Consider the following 12,064-nt stretch of genomic DNA (forward strand, 5'->3'; position numbering starts at 1 on the left):
TATTGCCAGATGGATAGTCAAATGTATTCAGACCTGTTACCTTAAAGCTAAAAGAGAATTACCCATTACTCCAGGGGCACATTCCACTAGGAAAAAAGGCGCCACAATGGCTTTTCTTGGAAATATACCAATGACAGAGATTTGTAAGGCAGCCACCTGGTCTACACCCCATACATTCACTAAGCATTACTGTGTAGATGTGTTAGCAACACAGCAAGCCACAGTAGGACAGGCTGTACTGAGAACATTATTTCAGAAAACTTCAACTCCTACAGGCTGACCACCGCTTTTGGGGAGATTACTGCTTTGTAGTCTATGCACAGCATGTGTATCCCCAGCTTCACATGCCATCAAACGGAAAATGTCACTTACCCAGTGTACATCTGTTTGTGGCATGTCACGCTGCAGATTCACATGCGCCCTCCCACCTCCCCGGGAGCCTGTGGCCGTGTTAGTTGCATGTAAATATGTAAATAAACATTCCTTTGATACACAATATGTACATACATTCCTACTCCATTGCATGGGCACCTCAAGTATTCTTACTTTACCAACTTCTACCTCACCCTTTGCGGGGAAAACAATCTAAGATGGAGTCGACGCACATGCGCAGTGGAGCCGAAAGGGAGGAGCCACTCGATCCTGTGACTCGAAAAGACTTCTTCGAAGAAAAACAACTTGTAACACTCCGAGCCCAACACTAGATGGCAGGATAATGCACAGCATGTGAATCTGCAGCGCAACATGCCACGAACAGATGTACACTGGGCAAGTGTCATTTTCCATATTTTATATATATATATATATATTTCAAAAAGTGGTGCAACGTTTTTCCAACACCGAATGGCTGCACAATATCCAAGAGATCGTAAGTTGTAGATAACAAAACAATTCAAAATTATTTTTTATCAAAGTCGTTGACTCTTTTTATTGAAGAAAATGTTCAAAAGGCAAATCTAAATGTATGAAGCTCAAAAAATAAATAATAAATAGTAATAATAAAAAGAATGCCAAAAAACACACGCTGTCCCGGCCAAATATCAATGCGTTTCGGCAAACACCTTCAACTGGACATTGGCTGACATTTTTGCATACACCTATTTAAATCTTGTAGTCCTTCTTTGATTGCAGCAACATCAATACAATATTAGAGACCGTGGCGGCCATATTGTAACGTTGTTATCGGTTCAAACCACTAAATAACATCCATCTAGTCAAATCAGGATCATGTTTTCGTGATTGTATATGTCTACCATGGCACAGTATATCACCCTACTCTAGAGATTATTAATTTCAACATGAATCCTTCTCATAAATAGGGAAAATATGTTCTCAAATATTATAAATGTTTTCAACACATATAGATGGAATATTTGTATATAAATTAATAAATTACTTTCATCAATAGAAAAAATATGTTCTCAAATAATTATAGATAATTTCAACACATACATATAGAATGTTTATATATAAATTAATAAATATTAATATCCTCATCAGTAGTGTATAAATAAAAATAAAATTTCCCAATTATCAAAAGTTAATCTCAACAGTAATATCAAATTCATACATAAAATGTATTGTCATTAAGAATCCATTCCAGATCAAAACTGTATATAGATGTACAAAGAAGCAATTAAAGCATTTAAAAAGACAAACTATGTTCTATAATCAGGTTATAATACTCACGGTCTAATTATCAAATCTCTGTGCCAAACAATCTCTACAGAGAATCCATTACACATAAATCAAACTGGATAAGATTGAAGTTCTCACAAATTAACATAAAGTTCAGCATCTAAATGATGTCCCCACGGACTTTCGGAACCCAATAATATCATTTTGGATTCCATTTGTCTTAACTGTCCAGTTCTATTCCCACCTCGGGGATCAACAGCAATGGTTTTTATATAAATATTCGATGGCATGTGTAGCTGCAGATACACATGCTGTGCATTAGTCCACCATTTAGTGTTGGGCTCAGAGTGTTACAAGTTGTTTTTCTTCGAAGAAGTCTTTGAGACATCATCTGGTCTTCAGACTTAAAGTATCACCCACAGCTGTCAAGTACCTGATAAGATTTGTGAACTTCTTGGCTGTAGTTGCAGACGCTTCCCGATTTGAGATTCTCATTGACCTACACAAGTCTAACTCCAAAGGACCCAATTCATTGGCAACTTCATGGTCACCAAGTATTCTAGGTGTTGATCTGTTGATCCAGCTTCCAAATGAAGTTTGTTTTAGGTAGGATCATCCAGAGGGAAATGCCATAGTTGACCCTTGATGGAACAATTATTGAACTAATACATATCATGGTTAAGAATGTTGCAAGAGTTCATCCTTATTTGTACAGGGATTTTCAAATGACTAGGAGAAAAGTAGTCTGTTTTAATGGCTTGAGTTTCAAATGGTATATTGTTATGTAATTTTGAGCCACCTTGAGGGCATAGACAACATGTGAGAAATTATGTGAGAATATTTGGAGACAAGGCTGAGTGTCATCAGAGTGTTGCTTGTATAGGATCACTGATGTCTTAAGGGTGACACCAGGTGGTGCTAAGTAGAGATGTATTACTGTATGAACTAGGATGGAGCACCTGCTGCAAGTTTTCTGGATTAAAGAAGGAGGTTACAACTTTGATCTCCTGAAATCAATTATTACGGTATGATGCAAACCAATTTAGGATAAGTCCATCCGTGCTCATGCTCTTTTGAGGATATTAGTAAAAGTGGAATGGTTGACCATTTCAAAGGTAGCTCAAAAAAAACAAATGGACCTGATGTGCCAGACTCAAGAATGCATAGCACTCATAATACAGTGCGTTCTGAAAGCTGATTGAAATTTAGCATTTCAGTTCCCAATACATGTTGTTTGTTATGAGTTACCATTGCTTTCAGTGACCTTTAGGAGGAAGAAAAGTCCTAAGATTGGCTGAAAGTTAATTATATCCCTGGCATTAGGTGAGGTTTTCTACAGCATGGGAGAGGCTTGGTTGATTTTAAGGCAATCTCAGAAGATACCTTGCACAGTGGATACATTTACTAGATCAAGCTGGTGAGGTAAAAGCACTCAACCCAGCTCTTTAGCAGTTTTGTGTGGAACTTAATCTGAAGTGATTTGAGGGTGTCTCCATGATAATTTTCTACATGTTCAGATCTGAAATTCATTGAGTTTTATCCAAGATTTCCTGTCAACATTAGGATTTTCCATGCGGTTAAGTAAGTAGGGCAAGGAGAGGTCAATAGATTTTCCATCTTTGTCAAATTAAGCACATTATTTGCATTTGTTAACAGGACCTTTGAATATGAAAGAGGGATGGGCATTATGGGCCAATTTACCATCTTTGAAGACTAGTCTGGCATGGTTGTGAGCAATATTGATTAGTGATTTTGTGAGAGTCCCAATTGAATAAAAAATATGACTTTTGTGTTGTTACCAGGTGAGTCATAGTCAGAAATGAGCTTGATAGAAGGTGTATTTAATGATTTGATATCTAGGATTAGAAAGGGATAGATGTCAGTTGACAGACTTTTGCCACAAATAGTTGTGCATTACTGCAACCCATATGTTGTCTTGCTCCTGCAATTAAAACAAAAAATTGAATGATCCTGGACAACAAGGTCCATGATGTTTCATGATTTATTGTTTAGAAGCATTTCAGAGATCAGTATTGAGGTTGAGAGCTGTATGAGTTAACAGTGAAAGGAGTAGAGAAAGGCTTTAGAATGATCAGAATAAGGCTATTAACCAATTTCTTCGTAGGACCTGTGAAATTGAATGGCATATGTTCTGAGACACTAGGGATATGTAGGGGCAAATTGAAAGGTGAGAGAATAGAACTACAAAGGTGTACATGTGAGTCAAAGGCTTCTCGGAGGTTGACTGTGCTGTCTTTGAAAAGGTAGAGGTAAAGGTTTGTATTGTTGGCATGAGAGTCCATGTTGCTCCTTGGAAACATTTGCATATAATTGTGGTTGGTGTTGGGGGAGGCAGTGTGGGGCTTTTCAAATGCAAAGTGGCTTGTGAGAAAAAAATTGCTTCATAATATTAAATATAAGATCATATTTAAGTGCAAGGTATACAAGTGAAAAGGTGTTAATCATGGCAAATGGATGGTGGTGCAGAAGGTCCAATCTGACTTTCTTCAGCTTGGAAGAAAAGTGTTCACAGAATGAGATCAAGGTCCGATAGATCATTATTCTTCAATAACGGAGTCAGGGTGAGGGGGTCAAGTAGGGAATGTTAGACCCTCGAGGACAAAATGGCTAACCCAGCTCTATTTTTTAAAATACTTCCTCTTTAAAGAAAGGAGTTTGTTGACTGAACTGAAAGTGGTAGTGTGAGCCGTAAAGGGACCAGATAACATTAGAAAAGGATTGAGTATCCGCATCAGAATTAAAATCAGGAGTGAGTGAGGATAACAAGGGAAGATCGAAAAGAGAATTATAGTGAAAAGCAGGAGGAAAAGCTTTGGGGTGAAGATCAAATGAAAAAGACAAGAAGGAAATTGAGTATAGACAGTGGTGATTCGAGGCGCAAGAGGCAAGTAGCAGTGTACACTTCGATGTGAGAGATAGTTTGATTATAGGACCTAGAAGAGTTGAAGTGCAGTGAAAAATGAAGAGTTGTGATTGAGGTTAGAGCTGAGAGTGAGATGTGCAGGAGTATATACCATGACGTAGCTCTTCGTTCCACCTCTATATGGGGGAGTTGGGGGTGGGGAGGGATTGTGTAGAAAGTTGCAGAGGGGAGAAAGGATATAGAAAGCTGAGTGGCCATCAGAGGTGAAGATGGTGTGGAAAATTAGGAAATGGAACAATCTTGGGTGAACATGTCTGTTCGTATTTTGTTAGGTTCGAAGAGCACGGTAATAGCTGCATCATTCTCTGGCCTAGCCAGACTTCACCATTACTAGATCTCTGGAACTTATCGGCATCTGGGCAGAGGCATTCCACTTGTACACGCACCTGATCAAGGGATAAAGAGAAAATCTTTAATCGCTTGACACTGTGTCTCAACTTGTGCTGATTGCCTGAGGAAATTAACTTTCTCTGCTGTGGATATTTCTTCAGAGAATCTGAACATTGTATTGCTGCCTGGAAATTGCATGTAATAAAGGTTAGTGGCAAAGTTGTTCCCGCTGGATGTTGAACAGAAGCTATCACCACCTCACTTGATCCATGAATATAATGTCTTAGCCAGTGTTGCACGTTTACAAATCGTTAACATGTTTGGTAACTAATGGTTCAAACAAGCAATAATGTAGCCCAACCTTCCAATGACAATGTGTGACAAACTTGTTGGTCTTTATTTGCCACCCCAAAGAAATCTGAAATCTTGGCGGATCTTAATGTGGTTTTGTTCCAATCTATGTGCAAGTCCATTGAATGCCAAATTTTCCTAGGAGTCAAGGCCCTTATTTGGAAAACGTTCATTCTAGTTGCTATCCCTTGAGCTAGTCACATGCATATAAGCTTCATACCATCTGTTTCACTGGCCCATAAAAACATTATATATGGATAATGTAGTGTTTATTACTAACCCAATCCAAAGGCACTGACCACGTTTTACCTTAACAAAGAGAAGACTTCTCAACTTTACTTCTCCCATATGCTGCCTTAGCTCATTAGCTTCAACATAACATATGCCATACTTTGCTGTTCTCTTTAAACATAACACTTGTGATTCCTTGCTTGACACCAACTCTTGTCCAGATGCTGAAAACAGGCATCTGTGGACAACATTGCAAGACGGAGTACTTTCTTTATGCAGAGCTGCTATCTGTTGCACAAGTCATCCCCTCATAAAAACTGTCTGCTGTGTTTCTCCATTCAAGTACATGTCAGAGGTGTTTGCAGAATAGCTACATGGATTAACACAGTTGCTTCTGTTAATCCAGCACATATGTTGCTACCTTTGGGAGTAATGCATTTTAGATAAGTAGCTAAACGCAAATGTGATTGAGACAATTAGATGTTAGATGGTATTTGCCACCCCCTTCCATTTATTTCTGTTGTCAACAGCTACAGTTTGGCTGTGAACTGGAGAAGACATGGATAGTAGGAGAAAGTGACCTTCATATGGAGGAGTTAGGCTATACGGATCTTTCTTGTGCAGCAATGCACTTTTCGGTTTAATTTTAACAAACAGTTTCTGCTTCTGGAACTTGTTGACAACTTATTAATTGGTTGAGAAGGGAGCCTGGTTCAAAGAGAAACCTTGTTGTTCCTCCTGCTATAGGAGCAAAGACAGTGGGCCCTAAATCACAAAGACATTTATGAGTACAAGAAGTAGTACTCCTGTAGTGAACCAGTCTCTATCATCTAATCCCCATTAGTAAAAGTGCAAAAAGGACACTTTTTTTTTGTTCACACTGATTATATGTAAACATCCCCTAATAGTCCCATTGTATTATTCTTTTATGTTTTGGGGCAATTCACTTAGGTATTTAAAAGTATGTAAAGAAATACTATAGGACTACGACTTCCCAAATACATTAATACTTGTGTAAATTAGCCAGTGTGTGCTTGTTGTAGTGGTGCTCCCACATCATGTCCAATTCTTAGTATTTTTATCTTGAGGAATACAACCTCAGTGTCAGTCATGCCTTGTGTATGCATCTGTCATCCTGTTTATGTCTGTCTGTTGCAGATCATTGACAAGAGCAAGAGAGACCCATCGGAAGAGATTGAGATACTGCTACGGTATGGACAGCACCCCAACATTATTACCCTAAAAGATGTAAGTACACTTATCATAACTCTAAGAACCAAACTGACTAGGACACTGATGTCTAGGAAAATAAAGCACTTAACATTAGTTTAGTTCTATGGGTTTATAGGGTTTCGAAATGCTTTGCGTTCTCCCGTAATTTTGGATCTGGAATTGGTCTTAAAAAAACGAAAAACAAGTCTGTGGCCATAGCTCTGAGGCATTTTTGTGAACAGAGCTTTTTTTAATGAGAATCAGACACTGGTATGCCTGGAATTCAAACCTATCTTCATACTGTCAAGATGCTATGGGGGTTGATGTTTAAACATAGCTTTTCAAAGTTGTCTCTTGAATTATTTTTTCCAAGGAACAATTTAAGTAGCCTACTGTGGGTTTCCATCAGGCTTGTGCTACAGGAGGGGAGGGTGTTACCTGCACTGCTAATCTGTGTTGTATTGCAGTTTTGAAAATCCGCACAGCTGAGATGCCTTGGTCATATTGTACTTTGTGCAAGCATTCCTTGGAGGCATCTTCCCAAGTAGACAAGAGATTAGCTACTGTGTTCTTGGGTAGCTCTCCAAGTTCTTGCTCCTTCATTTGTCTTCACTTTTCACGGTTCACCATCGCTCAGTATACAACAAAGTGAAATGTATGCAGTGATAGTTTTGTCTGCAGTTTCTCTGGCATTGAATGTTTTTTTGTAATCTGTCCCTAGTGTCTGATGTTAGATATGACTGCCTCCAGATTGCCTGTTTGTAGCTTAGTATTCTTTGCTTATTGGTTTAGGTGTGTTTGTAGTTTTCTTCTGTCACATGCAAATATCTGTGTCTCTCAAGTTTTTCTGGCATTGAGTTACTCTTGCAGTGTTTTTTTTTTTTTTTGCAGTTTTTAGTGCATTGTCTGCAATTGTATATATATAGCATTGTCAGCAGTCCGCAGGAAGTTGGATGTCATCAGACTACCTAAAACATCAATCAAAACACATAAAGACCATGAATTCTGAGGCATTTTTCACATTTTGGGGTTACCTTCTGTGGGGTGAGCAACAACACGGACCTTGTATTTAGAGGCCCCTGAAGTTTTCTTAATGGCCCAGTGCAGGGCTTAATAAGAGGCTGTTGTATGGTCAAAGCATGTTGTACCCATCGGTTACTAATTAAGTATGTATTCATTCCAGCGGTCGAGAGACTTGCTTATGGATAATTACTCTTCAGTCGTGCTAACTGTCGCCAACAGAGATTTATGTAATTGGTTTGTTATCTGAGCCAGTAGAAAGTTACTTTGAGACATAACTTGAGTTCTATACAAAAACTCTTCCTCAGGAGGTGAGGTTGTATTTCTAGGAAACTGAGTCCAAGCCTGTGCCTTTTTGCAGTAGTTTCAACTAAAAAATCACAGCCCATTATGATGGGTTTGAAATGTAACAATAGCTTCTCAAAACATTCCACAATTTGTAAACCCTTTATTGGGAGTGATGGAAAGCTCTTACTTTCACTGTCAAAACCCCAGACCATGCCTTTAAAAAATACCCAGTTGCCCCCATGAAACTTGAGTCATACTTCGCACAAAACCATTGATGTAGCAAGAAGAGCCCCATAACACTACCTTGCTCTTTAAAATCCCCTCACTGCAACCATGATGTCATTGATGGAAAGCAAAGAGATGAATACACCATAATTCTCATGCAAATATTCTGCCGAGCTAACCACAAAACAGGAGTCCGACACAAATTCCCTTAAAATAATTCCTGTGTTTGGTATAAACATTTTAGGAAACTCATAGCCAGATACAAATTCAGGCTATATACATGTCTGTTGTTTTGTGGCAATGGCCTGCAGGATGTAGGCAATCCTAGCTAAGAAGGAATCTGTTTAAACACACTTTGGTAAAACTATTACTGACACCCATTAATGGAAGGATGATCCACTTAAGTATTCCTTACTGTCCAAGGCATTGTACCTTATTGCATCATTGTACAAATACTTGCTGTGAAATATGAGACATTGCTGTACAGGTGGACATCCCACTGAGTCTTATATTAAAAACTGGAACGTACTCACTTGATGCAATTTGGCTCCTGCCTTTGCTTTTGTATATTATGAAACAGCCAAATAAAATGCTTCTTGTTAACTGCGATCAGCCCAGAAGCGTAAAGGCCAGAGAAGAAAAAATCAATTGGTACCACAAGACTGGGTATGACAAATTTGCCTTCTGTTACCACAATCTGCACAGTATCTGATAACTCACTCTAGCACTGCATGCCTACCAAGACTCGAAAAAGTTTGATGCTTGAAGAAAATTGTTCTTCGTTATATCGTGTTTCCCCAGTCTGGATACCCACCAATGACTGCTCCACACACAAGGCTGTACATCACATGTCTTCATTACTCTGCATGCACCTGTGAACTCCCCACAATCAAAATCAAGCTTTCATTACATTCTATTCTAGAGATTACATCACACTGCTATGGAGTCCATTTGGTGCCAAAAGAGTTCCTTTATCAAACCTGCAGGACACTACACTTGTCATTGACAATTTAAACAATTACAAAAGATTCTGTAGGTGACAAACACTGCTGAGATTATCACGAAAGTCCCAAGGCCCATGTAAATTGATGTCTGCCAGATGGACTGTCATCAAAGTTCACTGAAGCAGCAATCCCAAAGTGATTCTTTTTAAAAGGAAGTCAGAATAATACACTGGAGTGGAGGAGGGAATGTTTGTCAGTTTTTGGAGGATGCTGTGTGCCTTATCAAAAACAAGAGACTTGTGAACAATAGCACTTGAATTATAAATCATTAAAAGACCAAAGGGTGTTAGTTATGGTAAATGTTTGGTACTGGGTTCACTTTTGTTGGTGTCACTTGCACAGGGGGATGGCTGGCACCTTTGTGGTGGAAGTTTACCAACTTGGTTTGAAGTTGCCGGGACCTATGGTGTATTGGCATATTGTGTGTGATTGTGGACCAATATATCTTTCTCTGACATACTAGTGGTTTTGATAGTTCTATTTACTTTATTAGAACTGTTGGGGGTTAGTGCTGTTGGGCTGATATTTGCATCTTTGTGTCTCATGGACTGACTTTCTTTTTGAGACCGAAACGTCGACAGATCATCCTCACTAACTCATGAAACCAACTACATGTGCTTTTGCATCTGACAGTAAATGGGAATGGACCTCTCTGTATAAGTGCACATTGTGTTAAGTGGATACACTGTTCTGCATTAATCATGCAGTACTATGAAACGAGATAACTGCATGATCAGTGTGGATGGTGTTTGTTATAGCAGTGACAACCCCGTTGGGATTTGTGACATATAACATGCTTTTAATGGTTTAAGTAAATATCTTTTGTGATTATAAGAATCAATCTGTTGGTACGGCGTAACAATTAATTGTCATTTCATTTCTCATCTCGTTTACTTGAAAAGTGTTGGATGAATGTATTAACCTGATAAGTAGGATAAGTGACTCTTTTATTATATATGTTTGACAGTAAATTTAAAGGCATGCTTATTGCCTCCAGTCACCCAGCTATCCATATAATGTTGACCGACGGCAGTGACAGTTAAAGGTACTATCATCTGGGATGAAATTGACAGGTTGGCACCCACAAATTGACTTGGCGGCAGCTCATCTGACCGTCACCCATTTTGCTTCAATGAGATGTTGACTAATGTGAGCGGAACAAAATAGGACCAGTCTACACACAGCCAAGTACACCTGGTTTCCTGAGTTTTGCTAGCCTTTACAAGTGTAGCTATAGAGGAGTGTGAAAAGACTCTGACCTATGCTAATACGTTGAGATGTCCTTAAATCTTGGCATTCTGGGCCTCTTAAAAATAGGTTGTGCTTTGACAGGCGAGCATGCCCTCAACAGCAGCTGTCACTATCATACCTTATCAGAATTGCCTGGACCTGGCGTGATATTGTCTCTTCTTGCAACTTCTGTGTGGGAGTCCTCAGAAATGTGATGCCCAATTGAGGTAGGAAATGCTTTTCACTACCCAGGTGTGTCTGATGCAATTTCAAGGCAGCTTCTCTCTTCTTGGCCACCTAGCCTGACCTCTCTCCCTCTCCTTTAGCGTCCTTCTGGAGAAAGCAAGACATTGCTCACATTTCTCATTGGAGTCTAGCAAGCAAACAATGCATCAGCTTGTGTGTAGAAACGGAACTGCCTTATTGCCACAGAAGAGCTCTTCAAAACACAGTGAAGGCAAAAATAGCCTAAAAAGGCCAAGCTCAATGCTCCAGGATCCTTGCTTGAGGGACCTCGCAAAAGAACTTGCTTAACTTCCATTGAAGGGGTATGGAAGAGTGGGATTCTTCAAGGAAACTGTGCCAAAATTCCAGCACCTTAAGGCTGTGGCTTGTCTATCAAAATTGTCTGTTTTTCTTCACTTTAGAAACATTTTATGAAGGGGATTTTCCTGTTTACTATTCGTTGCCACCTTCATTGAAATTGGGGAGTTTGTTTTTTTAACTAAATGAAAAATTGGCCAAATTAGCATATAAATAGGTTTCCATACATTATTTTCTTATAATCGACGTTACTACAGTAAAGGTTTTGTGTCCAAGTTTTTTTAAGGTTCTGTTGTATCCCACTCTTGGGTGAGAGAGTTCAGTCCTTGAGTTTAGATAAGTAGAAATTACTTCTGTACTTGGTATAGAGCAGGTGCCTCCATTCAGTTGGGAGCTACCAATACCTGCCAGACCCCTTCAGAGTAGCTCACAGCCTGAAGTTCATTTTTAAATACACAAGGCCACATTTCTCCTTTTAAAGTTAAGGGAAGGCTGTGTTTATTTAACATTAATATCACCAGGCAGCAGATAGCAGGGCCTGCTAAGGGAGCAATGCTTGAGTCAGATTTATGACCCAGGTCACAGAGGTGAAGAATTGACTAAGATATTGAACTCTTAAATAAGTCATTGTCAACTCAGTATTGGAAGTGAGAACAAGATAATGTTTCTCGATGCTTTTCAATCAGAGAAAAGGAAGTTATCTTATATTTAAGTCAACTTTTCATATCATTTTCCAAAGTGTTGCATTTACAAACAGCAGGCCTCTGGGTCCCAGTGGCCATTAGAACATTGTGGAATTTATATATATATATATATATATATATATATATATATATATATATATATATATATATATATATATATATATATATATATATATATATATGTTTGATGGCATGTGTAGCTGCAGATACACATGCTGTGCATATCCCACCATCTATTGTTGGGCTCGGAGTGTTACAAGTTGTTTTTCTTCGAAGAAGTCTTTTCGAGTCACAAGATCGAGGGACTCCTCCCCTTTCGGCTCCATTGAGCATGGGCGTCGACT

General features: G+C 38.9%; 1 protein-coding gene across 4 annotated transcripts in view; it reads left to right on the plus strand.

The window, feature by feature from the left end:
- The window catches only part of RPS6KA1 (ribosomal protein S6 kinase A1), a 565,248-nt gene that overhangs the window by 431,637 nt on the left and 121,547 nt on the right, over window positions 1-12,064 (plus strand). For all 4 annotated transcript variants that reach the window (XM_069224044.1, XM_069224045.1, XM_069224046.1 and 1 more), the window contains one exon: window positions 6,653-6,742. In XM_069224044.1, the coding sequence (XP_069080145.1) occupies window positions 6,653-6,742 (90 nt within the window). The remainder of the gene's footprint in view (window positions 1-6,652; window positions 6,743-12,064) is intronic.

Source organism: Pleurodeles waltl, chromosome 3_1 (genome assembly GCF_031143425.1).
Source record: "Pleurodeles waltl isolate 20211129_DDA chromosome 3_1, aPleWal1.hap1.20221129, whole genome shotgun sequence".
Classification (NCBI taxonomy): Eukaryota; Metazoa; Chordata; class Amphibia; order Caudata; family Salamandridae; genus Pleurodeles; species Pleurodeles waltl.